The 19,144-nt window shown below is 38.7% G+C and overlaps 1 protein-coding gene across 15 annotated transcripts in view; it reads right to left on the bottom strand.

Annotated features, from left to right (window-relative positions):
* The window catches only part of SLMAP (sarcolemma associated protein), a 182,536-nt gene that overhangs the window by 94,453 nt on the left and 68,939 nt on the right, over positions 1 to 19,144 (bottom strand). For 10 of the 15 annotated variants that reach the window (XM_030926736.1, XM_030926727.1, XM_030926772.1 and 7 more), the window contains exon 2: positions 9,942 to 10,095. In XM_030926736.1, the coding sequence (XP_030782596.1) occupies positions 9,942 to 10,095 (154 nt within the window). The remainder of the gene's footprint in view (positions 1 to 9,941; positions 10,096 to 19,144) is intronic. The other 5 variants (XM_030926761.1, XM_030926781.1, XM_030926734.1 and 2 more) reach the window with 1 other exon arrangement.

Raw genomic sequence — 19,144 nt, 5'->3', positions numbered from 1 at the left:
CCAACCTATTACACACATAACCACACCTCACAAAACTCTAAAGTTCTGCATAATACAGTTGAGAATATGCCACTCAATCCCCCATTTTATGGGTGAGAAAACCAAGACCTCAGACAAGTGAAACTGCCTCCACAATTCTCTACTATTAAGTATCAGAACTGTTTGCTAGTGTCTCGTGTTTCTATTTCAATATTGAAATTTTTTGTTTTGTTTTCTTGATAGTTGTTTCTTCCTCCACCCCCAAAATGACATCAGTACAGTCCCTTTGTAGACAGCTTCTTACTGTTGCATCTTACTTCCTCCTTTTCCTACTGAAGATTTTAAGAGACAAAACTCCCGAAAGTAGCACTTGCAGAGTTTCCCTATATGTGGGTTTAATTTTAAAAAATTGTTTTCTGGTTTGAAAGTTGATCGTTTTTTATTTCTCTTTTCTCTATTCTTCAAATACTATATTACATTTTCCAGAGTTCAAATAATTATTTCACTAAGCTCTGATTAAAAACTAATGCAGGCTGATGAAAATACACTACATCATGATTAGGGGAGTGGTGGTTATGAGACCATATACATTTGTCAAAACTCACTGAATTGTACATGTAAAATTGTGTTATACATAAATTATACCTCAACAAAACTGAATTTTAAGAATAGAGCTAATGTTGGCCGGGCATGGTAGCTCACACCTGTAATCCCGGTACTCTGGGAGGCCAATGTGGGCGGATCACCTGAGGTCAGGAGTTTGAGACCAGCTTGGCCAACCTGGCGAAACCCCTCTACTAAAAATACAAAAATTAGGCCAGGCTCGGTGGCTTATGCCTGTAATCCTAGCACCTGGGGAGGCTGAGATGGCCAGATCACCTGAGGTCAGGAGTTCAAGACCAGCCTGCTCAACATGATGAAACCCCGTCTCTACAAAAATACAAAAATTAGCCAGGCATGATGGTGGGTGCCTGTAATCCCAGCTACTCAGGAGGCTGAGGCAGGAGAATTGCTTAAGCCTGGGAGGCAGAGGTTGCAGTGAGCCAAGATCGCACCATTGCACTCCAGCCTGGGCAACAGAGCGAAACGCCATCCCAGGAAAAAAAAAAAAAAAAAAAAGCCGGTGTGGTGGCAGGTGCCTGCAATCCCAGTGACTCGGGAGGCTGAGGCCGGCAGAACTGCTTGAACCTGGGAGGTGGAAGTTGCAGTGAGCCGAGATCATGCCACCGCACTCTAGCCTGGGCGACAGAGTGAGACTCTGTCTCAAAAAAAAAAAAAAAAAAATAGAGCTAATGCATTTGGGGGTATTAAATGATCAGGCCCACTAATCATCAAGATGATATTATAAACATGAAGTTATATGACTGTCATCTGGAAATGCACATTAAAATTAAGAAATTTAACACCATGTATTCCATATTGATTTGATTTTCATTACTAATTGATTATATAAAAGTGCTAACACAGATCAAGAACCATCTATTGGCAAGTCACAGTGGCTCACACCCACAATCCCAGCGCTGTGGGAGGCTGAGGTGGGAGGATCTCTTGAGTTCAGCTTGGGGAACATAGCGAGACCCAGTCTCTATAAAAAATTTAAAAATTAGCAGGGTGGAGGTGGTGTACACCTGTACCCAGCTACTTAGGAGGCTAAGGTCGGGGGATCGCTTGAGCCCGGGAGTTCGAGGGTGCAGTGACCCATGTTCACACCACTGCACTCCAGCTGGGTAAGACCCTGTCTCAAAAACAAAAACAAACAACAAAAAACAGAACCATCTATTGGCAGTCTTCTAAACTCTGCCCAGCACAATAACTATGGCCATGAACCACTGGGCTCCTTCATTCCTGTCTGACCTCATCCTCTATCCTGCTACCACGGATATCCTATACAAAGCCAAGCTACCTGCAATCTCCAAGCACTTTACCTTTCACAGCCCCATGCCTTTTACACAGGCTGTCCCTTCTGTAAGCAATGTTTTTATCCTCTCGCCTGCATGACCATGTGCTACTTAGTCTCCAGGCTCAGATTTTCTAATTCCTTCACCAAAGCTCAGTATCTGAGTAAGATGTCCCCAGAGCCTCCTACATCTATTTCTTAAAACATTAAGCACATTACATTGTGAATATTTATCATTTATAGAAACTGCTGTCTCACCAATTAGATTCAACTCTTTGAGGGCATCAAGGATTATCTGCTTCTCAATTTAAAAACCTATGTACTTAGCAGAGTCATCTGGTACAGAAAGCATTTTACTGAAGATGTTGAGGAACATGCCTGCTTAGTATTTCATAGCTCCCACTACTCCTGTGCAAAGATGTTTCTTACTTTTAAGACATTAGGGTTCATCTCTATTTGTAGGAACCACCTAGCTTTCTCCTTTCCCAGGCAAAAGACACAAGAGACAGATTTCTTTCTTTCTTTCTTTCTTTTTTTTTAAGACAGAGTCTCTCTCTTTCGCCTGGGCTGGAGCACAATGGCATGATCTCGGCTCACTGTGAGCTCCGCCTCCTGGGTTCAAGCCATTCTCATGCCTCAGCCTCCCGAGTAGCTGGAACTATAGGCGCCCACCACCATGCCTGCCTAATTTTCTTTTTTTTGTATTTTTAGTAGAGACGGGGTTTCATCGTGGTCTCGATCTCCTGACCTCGTGATCTGCCTGCCTCGGCCTCCCAAAGTGCTGGGATTACAAGCGTGAGCCACTGTGCCCAGCCAAAGAGACAGATTTCTCTCTCTCATGATAAATGAATTTCTAGAGGATGGCTCCTCGAGAGATTCACTACAAATAGCCTACAATAAATACAGGAGCATGATACAACATGAAGATCCAGCAATACTTACACTTTAATTTGGTAACAAAGTTGTTTTTTAAAAAAGAAAAATAGGTGGAACAAGTTATAGAATAAAACTATAAATAAAACAGGTTGCCAGAGGTGACAACCTGTGATATACAACATCAGTAATTCTGTTGTTCAGACACATTACCCTGAAGTTCAGCAAACGAGCTGATGCACAAATCTATGAGATGAACCAAGGGCTAATACTGACTGGGCAGTACAGAGTTGCTGTACAGTTGTAGGCAGTTTAAAAAACAAAAACAAAAATAACCCATGTCTGACTAAGCTGATGATCTAGTCCAGTCAACCATGCCTTTGATGTGATTCTTATGACAACTAGATATACACATGCATAGACATGCTATCCTTTTGATTTGCAACAGGCAAGTAATTAAAGCAACCTGATGAAAATGTTTTGTTTTAATACTTGTATTAATCAACTATACATAGCAGCACTTCCCAAAATGCTAGCAAGGATTACAAAAAAGGATGAGGGTCTGATGACTTTGGAAAATGCTTGGTTTGAAAGAGATTTGGGGGCTGGGTGCGGTGGCTCACGCCTGTAATCCCAGCACTTTGGGAGGCCGAGGTGGGCAGATCACAAGGTCAGGAGATAAAGACCATCCTGGCTAATAATGGTGAAACCCTGTCTCTACTAAAAATACAAAAAAATTAGCTGGGCGTGATGGTGGGTGCCTGTAGTCCCAGCTACTTGGGAGGCTGAGGCAGGAGAATGGCATGAACCCAGGAGGCAGAGCTTGCAGTGAGCTGCACTCCAGCCTGGCAACAGAGCGAGACTCCATCTCAAAAAAAAAAAAAAAAAAAAAAAAAGATGGATGAAGATTCACGGGACATTTTAAAATTTATTCAACCGATATGTTCCAGGTTGTGTGTGGAGATTCTACAATGAAGACAAACACACTTCCTACTCTTGCACAGCTTACTATTTAGTGAGGGTGGTAAACATATAAAAGGGATGAGTACAGGGGCATGGAGTGGGCACCTTGTCCAGCCCTGAGGATCAAGAAAGGTTTCTAGGCATAGGAAAAAGCATGTGCATGGGCTTGAAGGCCAGGTCTATTAGGGGGAGTAAAAGTAATTCAAAGCACAATGCCAAAGGAAGATACACCATTGACTTTGCTCTTAATAGGCCCTTTGTTCGCAGGGGCTTAACTAAGAAAAAGATATTGGTGATGAAGACCTGAAGTAATAAGCTGACTGAAGTTACATGTGTTCATAGAACTAAATGGTCCCAAGCTTTGCAACAGAGGGTTACTGTAATAATGTGTGACCCAGAAAACTCATTCTTTGAGCAGTTTGTGGGTCTAGGAAAAGAGGAGTGGCAAGTGGTTAGGTTGCTAAACCTCGGCTTTCTCACTTTCTTCCTTTCTTTTAAAAAATCTATTAGAATGTCAGCTCTTTGTTTACAATAATATTTTATCAATATAGAGCAGCTTATGTGTACATGCCTGACCACTGAGTTTTCTCCTTGAAGCCATACACAAGGAATGGCAAACATCAAAATCAGATTGTTGGTGGGGTCCAGTGGCTCAAGCCTTTAATCCCACCACTTTGGGAAATTAAGGCAGGAGGATCACTTGAAGCCAGGAGTTCAAGGCCAGCCTGGGTAACACAGTAAGGCCCCCCCTCTATAAATTAAAAAAATTTAAAAAAGATTGTTTTGGATTGCTAAGAATAGAAGTGACACTAATATGAACCGATATGTTCAGCGGCATTAGGTTCATGTTACCTTTTTAACAAAATCCTGATACACACACACAATCTTACATATTATATATAGTCTTTCTGAAATTTTTTTTTTTTTTTTTTTTGAGACGGAGTCTCGCTCTGTCGCCCAGGCTGGAGTGCAGTGGCTGGATCTCAGCTCACTGCAAGCTCCGCCTCCCGGGTTCACGCCATTCTCCTGCCTCAGCCTCCCGAGTAGCTGGGACTACAGGCGCCCGCCATCTCGCCCGGCTAGTTTTTTGTATTTTAGTAGAGACGGTTTCACCGTGTTAGCCAGGATGGTCTCCATCTCCTGACCTCGTGATCTGCCCGTCTCGGCCTCCCAAAGTGCTGGGATTACAGGCTTGAGCCACCGCGCCCGGCCGTCTTTCTGAAAATTTTTAACATATATACAAATTAGTTTATATAAATACATAAATGTCCTACATACTGGGTGATTTTTTAATTGTAGTTCTAGTAACTTCTCCCTTTTAAGTTGGCTCCTTCTTCTCCTCTATTCCTTCCTCCCTCCCACCCACACTCCTGGATGACTCACATTAAAGATCTAGAGATATATATGTCTAACATATATGTATTTATAGGGATTGGTGAGACTATTTTAAATAATGAAATTATAAAAACAATTGATTCTTTCTTTACTCAACATTATACTTATAGAAATCCCTGCAATTCACATAATTTTAATTCATTATTTTTAATACCTGTACAATGGGGAGGTTTAAAATCATGCTTCCATTGTTTTTAGTATGATACTCACTGATGCCAAAAACATCCTTTCCTAAGTCCTAACAAACCATCATTCACATGTATATAAATGTACTTTATTATAAGTGTATTCAAAAGCACTATATAGTATTGTTTTGCAGGCATTCATGCTTTCTGTAAATGGTTACACTATACAAATCTTTCAACAGTTTGCTTGAGATAACGTTTGAGATTTATCTTTGTTTATATATGCAAATTTAGTCCATACATTTTCACAGTTGTATAGTATTTTGCTATTTTTTATTCTATTTTACTTAATATTTTTATTTTACTTAGTTTTCTTTTCATCCTATTTATTTAGAGTTTTTATTAGGGGTAACTCCTAAATTTGATCAAATGCCTTTTCAATATCTCTGGCTATTCAGTGACACAACTACTGGTTATACAGTTACATGGTCTTTCTACTTTAGTTTGTGGATTATGTTGATAGATTGCCTGATACTGACTCATCTTGGCATTTCTGGAATAAACCCTACTTTGTTGTTTATCCTAGCTTTATTTCTGGATTTAATTTACTAATATCTTTTGTTTGTTTTTAGAGATAAGGCTGGAGTGCAACGGCATGATCAGGGCTCACTGCAGCCTCAACTTCCTGGGCTCAAGTGAAGCGATCCTCCCACCTCAGCCTCTGGAGTAGCTGAGACAAGTGCATGCTACCATGCCTACAGCTAATTAAAAAAATTTGGGGGCAGGGAAGCGGGTAGAAACAGTGTCTCCCTCTATTGCCCAGGCTGGTTTGAACTCCTGGGCTCAAGGACTCCTCCTACCTCAGCCTCCCAAAGTGCTGGGATTACAGGTGGGAGGCACTGTGTCTGGCCTAACAGCATTTCAGCACTTTTTTTTTTTTTTTTTTTTTTTTTGAGACAGGGTCTGGCTCTGTTGCTCAGGCTGGAGTGCGGTGGTGCGGTCATGGCTCACTGCAACCTCTGCCTCCCAGGCTCAAGCCATCCTCCCACTTCAGTCTCCTGAGTAGCTGGGACTACAGGCGTGCGCCACCATGCTCAGCTGATTCATGCCCAGCTGACTCTTTGCATTACCTCATCCTTTTTATCAATCAATACTTAATTCTCTTTAGGAAATGCAAGCCAAGAAGACAGACATTCCTTGGAGAGAAAGACAATGTAGTCAAATTCTCTTCTTCTCTATGGGTTACTCACAGCCGGGGTTCCATTTAATTCTTTGCTTTTTGGTAGAGACGGGGTTTCACCATGTTGCCCAAGCTGGTATCAACCTACTTGGCTCAAGCAATCCACCTGCCTCAAACTCCCAAAGTGCTAGGATTACAGGCATGAGCCACTATGCCAAGCCCTGGCCTAGTATCTTAATTGAAATTTTTCATCTATTGTTATAAATAAAATTAATTATAGTTTTCTTTTTTGTATCTATATCTTTATCAGATTTTCACATTAATGACATGCTAGGTTCTTTAAAGGATTCTGAAAGCTTTCCATCTTAATGTTTGGAATTACTTAAATAACACAGGGTTTATCTGCTTTTTAAAATAAGATCAAATTCAGCTGTAAATCCCTCTGTTTCTGGTGTCTTTTCAATGGTGAATCTTTAATAACTTTTTAGTCTCTTTCAAAAACAATCAGTTATTCAAATTTTTCCACTTCTTGAGATAATTATGCTAGGAAAACATCAATTTACTCTAATTTTTTCTTTTCTCTTGCCATAGGTAGCTATACAAGATTCTCTTATTATTCTTGTAGTATATCCTGTATTTGTGTTTTATTTCTCCTTTCTCATTTCTCATCTTGTATATTTTTGCTAGTATTTTTAACTTAATGCATTATGGTTTATTAATTACCTTGTTCACTGTTTTCTTTTTATTAATAAAAGAACCAGCATTTGGGTTTGTTTATCCCTTGCAGAATTTTTTGTCACTGTTTCATTAATTTCTGCTTTTATTTCTCTTTTTCAACTTCTTTTACTTACTCATTTTCTGATTTTTTTCTGATTAGTATCAGATTTCTTAATTGTCTTTCTTCTTTAACATGAAAGGAATTTAAGATTATTAATATTATCTGACTAAAAGACTTACTGTATTTTGGCATAAAAGTCTCCTCTCTTTACAATATAGTGTGAATTTTCCCTTTTGATTTCTTCTTTGATCCAGGGGTTATCTAGTAGTGTTGCATAATTTCAGGAGAATTCTCCAAGTGATTACAAAAGATTATCAAACCACTGTTTAGCAAAGGACAAAAATCAGTACTTTTTTTCTGGTATACTCTTAAACAGGTAGTACTCAACTGGTGACACAGCTGTATCCCAAGAGCCCGTGCTTAACATAAGTCAACTTTCTGAAGTCAGTAAGTACCAAAAGAAACAACATTTTAAATGATGCAAGTTTTTTTTTAAACTAATCTCCTTAAAGTCAGCATAAAAGATAGGTAAAATTTCACAGAAGACTGTTAAAATCTAATGTTACTGACCAGGCATGATGGCTCACGCCTGTAATCCCAGCACTTTGGGAAGCCGAGGCGGGCAGATCATGAGGTCAAGAGATCGAGACCATCCTGGCCAACACGGTGAAACCCCGTCTCTACTAGAAATACAACAATTAGCTGGGTGTGGTGGTGCGTGCCTGTAGTCCCAGCTACTCGGGAGGCTGAGGCAGGAGAATGGCATGAACCCAGGAGACAGAGCTTACAGTGAGCTGAAATCGTGCCACTGCACTCCAGCCTGGGCAACAAAGCAAGACTCCATCTCAAAAAAAAAAAAAAATCTAATGTTACTAAAATAAGATTATACTAAGAGGAACTTTGAATCTCAGGGTCATCTTCTTAGCTTTCTATAGCATTTTCTAAAGAGTATCCCTCACAGATAGATGGGAAAAAAACAGTGGAAAGGAGGTTGGAAAGAGTTGCATTCTATAACGGCCACCTCCTTGGTAATCTGCATATATGTTAGCATATTAAAAACTCCAAGAAATCCCACTCATCTTAACTAAGTATTCTCTAAATGTATTTCATTACCTCATCCTATCAATCAACACCTAATAATTCTCTTTAGGAAATGCAAGCCAAACAGACAGACGTTCCTTGGAGAAAAAGACAATGTAATCAAATTATCTTCTTCTCTATGGGTTACTCACAGCCGGGGTTCCATTTAATGAGCTCGGTTTACTGTTTGCTGAATGACTTGGAGGTGTGATATGGCAACAGCAGATATAGGAGTGTCTAATGCAGCTATTCCCAGTATGGTCATATATAAGTTGAATTCTCTTAGTAAGGAGTGTCAATATTTTGCACCAAAATACAAACCTTTCTTTTTTGGTTTACAATTGTAAATGGAAATTCCTAAGATGTTGGCCCTACCCAAATTCAAATATCAAAACCCAACTTTCTGAGGAGGCCAAAAAAACCCATTAAAAGTAATACTGCTGTTGCAATACCAGTGAAAGTATATGCATAAATATGCACATGAACACACACACACCAGCATCATCAGCATTATCATTATCAGCATCATAACCATCTCTACTATGCAAAATGTCAGAGCCTGATGACTCTGACCAGTATCACCAGATCAGAGTATGTTCAGACAAATGAAGGGAGAAACTTGCCAAATGGTTGCACTATCCATATTAAACTAATAAAGTGGAACTAAACACTTATGGTTTTTATCCATTTAGTTTTATGATTTAGCTATATAATTTCGTGGTCATAAAGTAGACAGTGAACTAGGTAGAGGCAGGAAGCTTCTGAATTGTAAAAACAAAGATCAATCTACATTTATTTAGCTAAAGAACTTTCAGTTTCAAAAATTGTAAGACGTTAAATTTTATTTTATACTTGTGATAGCTACTATTAGCTGCCTACCTCTACTACCTTTCCATCTTCTTTCTTGCTAAGAGAACTCTAATTTTGTTTGGGGTAACAATGCACACACAACCTGAAGGAATAAATCAAAATTTATCTATGTCAATCATAGATCTTCTTGCTCCCCTTCATGAGATTAAGTAACTTCACCAGACTTCTTTGTAGCTATAGGTAACTATGTATGTGATCTACCCATGTGGCCAGTGAAACCTAAGGAGAAATCTGCTGGGAGGATTCTGCAAAAGATTGTTCTTTCAACATAAAAAGAGAGCCACACAAGAAGGCATTTTATCCCCATCTCATCCTTTTTGCCTAGGATACTGGTGTGAGGAAAATGATGCCTGGAGCTTGCAGCCATCATCTTATTACCATGAAGCAACAACCAAAAGCATGAGAAACTAAAATGTTTAAGACAGTAGAACAGGAAGACAGTAAGACCCTGGATCCCTGATGATATCACTGAGTCAACTGAACAAATGAACATATCTGCCTCCAGATCTCTCATTAAGTCTCGTTATCAACAATAAATATCCTGTGGTTTAAGCTTGTCTTGGGTATGCTGTCATTGCAGCCAATTGGTTCCTAACTGTGATGAAGAACATAAATTACTAATTAACACTTTAGAATTAAAATTTTAGAAGAGCAATAGGGAAAGTATGAGACTTTTAACTTTTCACTACATATAATGCTGTATTTAAATCACTTTCACAAGCGTGTAATGTTTTGTAATGTCAAGTAAGAGAATGAAAAATTAACCCTTAAAAGACAAGTAATAAAAAAAGTGATCCATACCCGTACCTTTCCGTGTATTCTCTGTCACGTCTACCCCAAACTGGATAATGTCACCGGAAAGAATTTCACATGGTGGACTTTCTTCAGAGCCTCGACTCAATCTCTGGCTATTTATAAAAGTACCATTACTACTTTTAGTGTCTTGAAGATAAAACTGCAAAAAAAAAAAAAAAAGAAAAAGAAAAGTCACATATTAATAGTAATAATTCCAAATGTACTTTTTAAAAAAGTGCTTCCAGCTTTGCCAACTATTGCAGGTGAATTTTTCCCCTATTAATTCAAACCACTCATTTCAGCTAAGGTTCTCCTTTAACATATATGAAATTAGAATCTGAAAACTAGGTGATTTAGAATTCAGCTACACAAAATGGTACAACCTCTTTGGAAGAGTTTGTCAGGTCCTCAAAATGTTAAACATAAAGTTAGTATACAACCCAGCAATTCCACTCCTAGGTATATATCCAAGAGAACTAAAAACATGTTCTCATAAAAACTTCTACACAAATGTTGGCATTATTCATAATAGCCAAAAAGGGAAAATAATCCAACTATCCATCAACTGATAAATGAATCAACAAATGTGGTAGACATTCATATAACTAAATATTATTTGGCAATAAAGGGGTGAAGTATTGATAACATGCTACAACATGAATGAACGTTTAAAACATTACGTGAAGTAAAAGAAGTCAGTCACAAAAGACTGATGTATTATAATGATTCAATTTATATGAAACATCCAGAATAGGCAAAGCTATACAGACAAAAAGCACATGAGTGCTTACAAAAGGTTGAGGTGGCAGGTAGGAATAGGGAATGAGTACTAATGGGTACAAGGTTTCTTTTTGAGGTGATGAAAATATTCTAAGATTAGTGGTGATGGCTGTACAACTCTGAATATACTATACTCAAAACCACTGAATTGTATGCTTTAGAAGGTGAATTTTATAGTATATTCCTTATATGTGAATATAGCTATTTTTTTTAAAGGAAGGGAAGACCAGCTAGACAAAATTCTATCTTTCCATCTCACTTTTTTGTTTGTTTGCTTTTGAGACAGAGTCTCTCTCTGTCACCTAGGCTAGAGTGCAGAGGCAAGATCTCAGCTCACTGAAACCTCTGCCTCTCAGGTTCAAGCGATTCTCCTGCCTTAGCCTTCCGAGTAGCTGGGACTACAGGTGCGAGCCACCACACCCGGCTAATTTTTTTGTGTATATTTTTAGTAGAGACGGGGTTTCGTCATGTTGGCCAGGCTGGTCTCAAACTCCTGACCTCAGGTGACCCACCCGCCTCAGCCTCCCAAAGTGCTGGGATTACAGGTGTGAGCCAGGGTGCCCAGCCTTTCCATCTCACTTTGTTTACTAGGATGTCTGGGTTAAATTAAAGAAAGTGTTTTTTGTTGCACAGGCAAGGGCAACTGGTTTTAGGTAATGGCTATAGTTAACAGCTATCAATCAGCTAACACAACTTGATATCAGGACTGATATATCTCACTAAATTCTTTGTGACAAAGCAGATTTGAGACACTAGAAAAATACTGGAATCAACTATAAAGGTACCAACTTTCTGACCTGCCAAATTTGCTTCTCATCACTTGGGTAACCCTCTCTCTTTAAAAATGGAAAGGATAGCAGGAGGCACAGGAAGCCTAACTATTTATTACTTACAAATCCTTAAAAAATTTCAGCACAACTGGGATCACACACAACAGACTTACTAGGCAGAGAATCACCAGAAAAAAAAGGTGTACCTTTCTTTTTGGATTTTTCTACACTCTTCAGCCCTACTTATTTAATAACACATTTTCACTGAATTTCTTCCTAAGGAAGAAAGGTAATAAGAGACCTAATACACTATATATCAAAATATACTTTTGCCATCAGGCCCTCACTTAACATTAAAGCTATGATAAAGAGATTAGTACTTTAGGCCAGTTGTGGTGGCTCACGCCTATAATCCCAGAACTTTGGGAGGCCAAGGTGGACAGATCACTTGAGGTCAGAGGTTCGAGACCAGCCTGGCCAACATGGTGGTGCATGGTGGCGTGGTGGCACGCACCTGTAATCCCAGCTACTTGGGAGGCTGAGGCAGGAGAATCGCCTGAACCCTGGAGGCAGAGGTTGCAGTGAGCCAAGATCGTGCCCCTGCACTCCAGCCTAGAAAACTGAGCGAGACTGTCTCAGAAACAAACAAAAAAAGATATTACTACTTTCATTTATAAAGGAGAAAAGTGAGATGCAGGCACATTAAGTATCTTTCAAAAGTCACAGAACTGGGGAACACAGAAGCAAGGGTTCAAATAAGAAAATTAAAAGGGCCATTTTTCCTCATTACTTCACACCAACCTTTATGTTTCATTTATCCTTCACCCCTCCCACAGCTCTCTTCCAAAATTAAATATAACTAAAGACTAAGAAGCAATCTGCAGAAAGTGTTCAAATGACATTTCATTTCATTAATTCGTAGCTGACAACTTAAAGGCCATGAGGCTGTCTATAAATGACTCATTCTCTGTTTATAATTCAAAATAGACCAACTGTTACTTTGATTAGCAGTTTGTATATCTAATTACAGACCATTAATTAAGAAAAGTGTGTTGATATTTTAAATACATTTGAAACTTACAGGACTTAACATTTCACCCTGGGAAATAAGGACAGACAATACTTTCAAGTAGGAATATTTACCCTCAAAATCTTTTCTGAACTGGAACTTAATGTTACATTGTATAAGAGAGTTTTGTTTTTTGTTTTTGTTTTTTTTAATAAATATATTCTTGGGAAATGTGGTAACGTCTGGATTCTGGTCAGGTTATGTTCAGTAATATGTACCTGGGCAAGTTAAATAGGGAATTATATGATATTTACAGTGGTTTTCAAACTTCAAGTTCTGATATATTAGTGGGTTACTAAGTCAATTTAGTGAGTTGCAACTAGCATTTTTTAAAAAAAAACATAAAATGGAACAGAATAAAAATAAAGAATACATTAGGTAAGGTTCATTACTGTTTAACACTTTGTTGAAAAACAAAAAGAAATACATGTATATATATACAACATATATATATGTATATCAACACCTCATGTTTGTAGCTCCTATATAACCCTAAAACCACAACATATTTTCGAACTTAAAAGATTTTACATTAGGGCCCAGACACAGTGACTCATGTCTGTAATCTCAGCACTTCGGGAGGCCAAGGCAGGAGAAACACTTGAGCCCAGGAGTTCAAGACCAGCCTGGACAACAAAGTGAGACCCCATCCCTACAAAAAAAATACAAAAAATCAGCTGGGCATGGTGGTGCAGGCCTGTAGTCCCAACTACTTGGGAGGTTGAGCTGGGAGGATAGCTTGAACCCTGGGAGGTTGAGGCTGCAATGAGCCATAATCACGCCACTATACTCCAGTCTGAGTAACAGCATGAACCCCTGTCTCAAAAAAAATTTTTTTCTTATATCAATATTATCCCAGGTTCTTTTCATTCTTACATGTCTATATTACTGTCCAAAGCATACCATGGTCACCTTTGGCCTCTGTTTAGCTTGAACATATAATTTACATTAGTTGCTCGTTCTTCTTCTGCTTTCAACCTGCTAATGGCTTTCAAATATCTTAGAATAAAATCCAAAGTCCTTACCATTGTAGCCCTACAGGATCTGGTCCTGGTTCCCTCACAACTCAATCACTCCCACTCTTTTCCTTCTGCATCCTTTTCAGTCACACTAACTTCTATTCATCCCCCTGACCCTCTGTACTTGTATACAGCTAGAGCACATTAGTTTAGTTCTCTACAGAAATATTTTCATTTATATAATTTAACCTTTTGCCCTTGGCTGTTTTGAAAGACTGATACATAAAAAAAAGATTCTGTACCTCTTGTAAAACAATTTACCATTAATCCGTCTACATTATGCATAGAAGTTATTCTATTTACTATCAAGTTAGGTTTCTAAGGTATAAAAATGTTAAACTAGGCTGGGCGTGATGGCTCATGCCTGTAATCCCAGCACTTTGGGAGGCCAAAGCAGGCGGATCACCTGAGGTCAGGAGTTCGAGACCACCCTGGTCAACATGGCAAAACCCCATCTCTACTAAAAATACAAAAAATTAGCTGGGCATGGTGGTGCTCGCCTGTTATCCCAGCTACTCAGTGGCAGTTGGGGGTTGAGACAGGAGAACTGCTTGAATCTGGGAGGCAGAGGTTGCCGTGAGCCAAGACCGTGCCATTGCACACTTCAGTCTGGGCAACAGAGTGAGACTCTGTCTCACTCATAAATAAATGTTAAACTGTTTGCAAGGGCCTAGAAAGGGAGTATGCTTATAGTCCCTGGGTACATTTCCAGCAAGTAGATATATTACTCGATCCTTTGTCAAATTAAAACCAGAAATACCCTTTTCCTCTATGCTGATAAACCTTCTTCTATCAGGTTTTTATTCCCTCCCCTTAAAAGAAGTTTTGACCACATTAAAAAATAATAATAATAAAGAATCTGTCGAAGTCTTAACTATCTTTCTTTCCCAGTAGCCTAAGGAATGTCCTAGCGGCTCTAGTATTTGCATTAGCCACCAGACATTCACTTTGATGTTGAACAGGTGAGTAAGGAGCTCTGAATTTAAAAACCCTGTGTGGCTTATGGCGAAAGTTCAACAGCAGCACTTTCATTGTTTTAAGGTTTTAATTCTTTCATCAACTCCTTGCTTTCCCTGAATAAACTTTAAGTTTCCAACAATCAGGCACTGATGGTGATCCTTGAACTGAAAAGTTTACCCCTGTCTCATCAGTCACTTTTCCTTGTCTCTTGCTGATTAACTTCAATGACACAGGAACAGCACTTCACAGGTTGCACAATTTGCTCTTTGGCCTTCAGAAAGTTCCTGCTGTAGATGAATTCATTCCATATCCGTATACATTTTGCATCACTTTCAACTTTGCTATAATCTGTAAATGTTTTCATTTCCATTCTAATGACACATTGATTCTTTTTAACTCTTTCTATATTGATAGGTTTTGCAATATCCAAACACCAACAGATTAATAACATTTGAACTAAAGCTTCAAAGTAAAGCACAAATATAGTAGACACACCACAGGCCAGGGGCCACAAACTCTAAGTCCATACAGGGTAGTTCTTAAGACATGAATACAGAATGGATTTGAAGTAGATAGCAGATACTGCAACAAAAATTTTTAATCTCCCTGAACCACCACCTAAAATCAGAGTGACTAAGACAGCAAAACCAAAATCCCATGGGAAACATTTGTAGCAAAAGTAGGTGACACAGTAGCCACACAAACCCCAAAATAAGAGTGGGGAACACCACCAAGAGCCACAAGACCTGCATGGAATCAGCATCTTTGCAGAATGATATACAAGGAAACAAAGTGGGCATTTGGGGACTTGGGGACAACACCAAAATAGCTATTAGGTGTTCACTGGATGGTATGGAGGCCAATTGAAAAAAAGCTGGAAATGGGAATGGTGTGGCTCAATCCAATAACGAGTGCAGGGTAAGTTCCTAAAAAGGCTGGAACAGTCTGAGCCATATAAATTCTTAAAACCAACCTACCAACCAAAGCTACCTTCCAGGATAGGGCTCCAAACTGAGGGAAAACTGCTGGGAGTGGAACCAAAATTGAGCAGAACAGGGACAATAGAGACAAGGAAAGAAAAGGTTCAGATAAAAGTAGAGAAAGGAAAAGGAAGCCACCATATTTTTAAACGTTTTACAAAAACAACAGAAGAGGGAGCTCTGTGAATTGGAAAAGTTATCCTGAACCATGACCCCTTTTTAAAGTTTAGGAAAACCAATTTCATATAAAACTTAGCAACAGAAAAGTATCAAGGTCACATCCATACAGTTATTTTAAGAAAAAAGAGAATAAGGAGCAGAATAGTATCTTTACAGATAATGAAAAACAGACCTTGGAAAGACATCAAAACTGTAAACTTCTATTTCAAAACAAGCTAAAAGACATTAGAAAAATAATTCAAGACATGAAAGAGCAAAATAAATCACAATTATACAACTCAAGAAAAGGTGAAATAACTCAAAAGAATAGAAGTAAAAGGAAAAATTTATTTTAGAAATGAATACAAATTAGAAGGATCACAAGAGTGATTAAATATAACTAATAATGCCTTAAAGTAAATAAAAGGTAAGAAGGGTAAAATTTTTTAAAACCATAAAGAATGAAGAAAGTGACATCAGCAAAATGCCAGAGTAGGCGGCTCCAAGCCTCTGTCTCCCCATAGAAACACTGAAAAACAAGCAGAAACTATCAGAACCAACTTTGTTAAAACTCTGGAAAACCGTCAAAGGTTTACAGCAACCAAGTAAAAACTGAATCAAGAAAAAGGCAATTAAAATATAGGAAAGCTTTGTGGCATTACTTACCCTAGTCCTATCCCCCTCTCCAGCACAAAATAAGTCTTGGAGACATCAGCCTGCATTTCCAGTGTGGGACACCCTGGTACCTGGTTCCAGAGGGAGCAGAGCAGACCTTAATCACAAATTATTTTGTCTAATTTTCACCTGTCTGGGGCTAAGTGAAGAACTGGTGCAAGGCTTTCATCTTTGTTTTGCCTAACTCAGAACTCATCCAAGCTGGAAAAGTAGCTGGCATTGCTTAGTAAGTGGGGTTTACCCTAGGCGGTTCAACTTTAAAAAGGTATTTTATACTATAAAAATGTTTAAATGCCCCACATTTGTAGAAAATGGAAAAAAAAAAAAAAAAAAAGAAACACACAATCATCTCAATGCAGAAAAGGCATTTGATGAAATATAACATCTTTTCACAACAAAAGACTCAGAAAGCTAACATTAGAAGGGAACTTCCTCAACATGATAAAGGGCATTTATAAAAAACCCACAGCTAACATAATACTCAATAGTAAAAGACTGAAAGCATTCCCCTTGAGATCAAGAACACGACAAGGATGCCGGCTTTCAACATTGCCATTCAACACTGTACTAGCAGTTTCTTGTCTAGAGACAAGAAAAAAAAAAGGCATTGAAACTGGAAAGGAAGAAGCAAACTACGTTTATTCACAGATGACATGATCCTATATATAGAAAACCCCATAGAATCCACACAAAAACTATGAGTTAAACAAATCCAGCAAATTTGCAGCTTACAAGGTTAACACACAAAAAACAGTGTTTCTACATACCAGCAATGAATAATTCAAAAAGAAAATTAAGAAGGCAATTCCATTTCCAGCTAGAAGAATAAAATACCTATGAATAAATTTAACCGAGGGGGTAAAAGACTTTTACATTTAAAAACTGTAAAATATTGCTGAAAGATATTAAAGATAGTCTAAATAAATATAAAGATGTCCCCATGTTCATGGATTGGAAGACTTAATACTGTGAAGGTATCAATATTATCCAAAACAATCCACAGATCCAGTGCAATCCCTATCAAAATTCCAATGACCACCTTTTCTGCAGAAATGGAAAAGTCAATCCTCAAATTCATATGGAAATTGCAAGGGACCTTGAGTAGGCAAAATAATCTTGAGAAAGAAGAACCAAGTTGGAAGATTCGTATTTCCTGAATTCAAAACTTACTACAGAGGTACAGTAATCGAAACACTGTGTTACTGACATATGGACAGATATAAAAGATCAATGGAATAGAATCTGGAGTCCAGAAATAAATCCAAACATCTACAGCCTAGTGAATTTCAAAGTCCATTCAATGAGGAAAGAATCATCTCTTCAATAAATGACGCTGGAACAACTGGAGAGACACATGCAAAAGAGTAAAGTTGGACCCCTGCCTCATACCATACACTTGTTTCCCATTCATACACTGTTCTCCTGATTTCCTTTAGTTCTTTGACCATGATTTCCTTCAGCTCTTTGGGTATAATTAAGATAACGTTTTTGTCTGATAAGTCCAATGCCCGCATTTCCCCAAGGATGGTTTCTGTCCAGTTTTCCCCCAGCAATGGGCCATACTTTCCTCTTTCTTGTATGCTTTTTAATTTTTTCTGGATATTTTGAATATTGTAATGTGGTAACTCTGGAAATCAGGATCCCTTCTCTCCCCAGGATTGCTGTTGTTACTTGATGAGGGTGGCAGTCAGCCATTTGTTTAGCGAATTTTCCAACCTATTCTTTGCAAGGATTATACTCCCTGCCATATGTGTTCACTGAAGTCTCTGTTATCTCTGCAGTCATCCAGTGACCTAACACAGATTTCCTTAAATGTCTGGATCCAATAAGAAAAGGAGTTCGAGGGAATGTTCTGTCTCTTTAAATCTTAAATGGCTAATGCCAAGTAAGTCACTTCAACTTGTGGGGGTTGAAACAGCTGGCACCTCAGCAATTAAAAATAGCAACATAATACACAATCCCCATTTTTAAAGGTCCCAAATGCCCACCCGGGGACCAGCAAGTCACACCAGGAACACAGGCAACCATTACCTGGCTCCTACGGGATTGAGGGATGGGAGATGGTAGCTACTATACCAAACACCAAAACAATGAAATTCTTTGAAACTCACCAGCCTCTTTCCTCATCAAGTACTCCCTTGGATGCTGCAAATGTTCTACTAGATTCCAGAGTTCCAAAATAGTTGCTTCAGGCAGTTCATGCCAGCTCAATAGTTATTTCGGTGGCGGAATCAATTCAGAGATTCCTACTCTACCTTTTTCCATGGCATCAGATTAAGAAACCGAGCCTCAGGCATATTAAGCAGTGTCATGGCCTCCCAGATATTGCAGATTTAACACTGTTATTCCGACAAAATTTCCACACTGCCTTTCTTCCCTACTTAAACACTCTCTGGTCTTTGATTCCAAACTTACGAAATCCCATTTCATTTATGAAGACTTCCTGAAGCAATCAGAATACAAAGAGCCAATTTCAACTCTACCTCCATCATTAAGGCAAATCACTTAGTCTGTAACATGTAGTTGGCACCCATCTTGGAGAGACTGCACATCCATAAAATCATATGCAGAGCAACCCTAAACTGAGAATAAATTAAGACAGTATGAATTAAGTACCAAAATCCTGAGAGCCTAGTGGGAAACATAGTTAGGCATAATCAGTTGCTAAGGAAGCATTTATGAGTGAGGGTGGTAATCATAATGAAAAGACAAGCAGAAAGAGGAGGAGAAGGAGGAGGAGGAGGAGGAACAGGTATTGCAGCAAATTTATATATAGCTAAGGCCCCCAGAGGGTAAC

This window comes from Rhinopithecus roxellana, chromosome 1 (assembly GCF_007565055.1).
Source record: "Rhinopithecus roxellana isolate Shanxi Qingling chromosome 1, ASM756505v1, whole genome shotgun sequence".
Classification (NCBI taxonomy): domain Eukaryota; kingdom Metazoa; phylum Chordata; class Mammalia; order Primates; family Cercopithecidae; genus Rhinopithecus; species Rhinopithecus roxellana.
The sequence above is the reverse complement of the archived record's forward strand: the minus strand, read 5'-3'. Positions and strand labels throughout refer to the sequence as shown.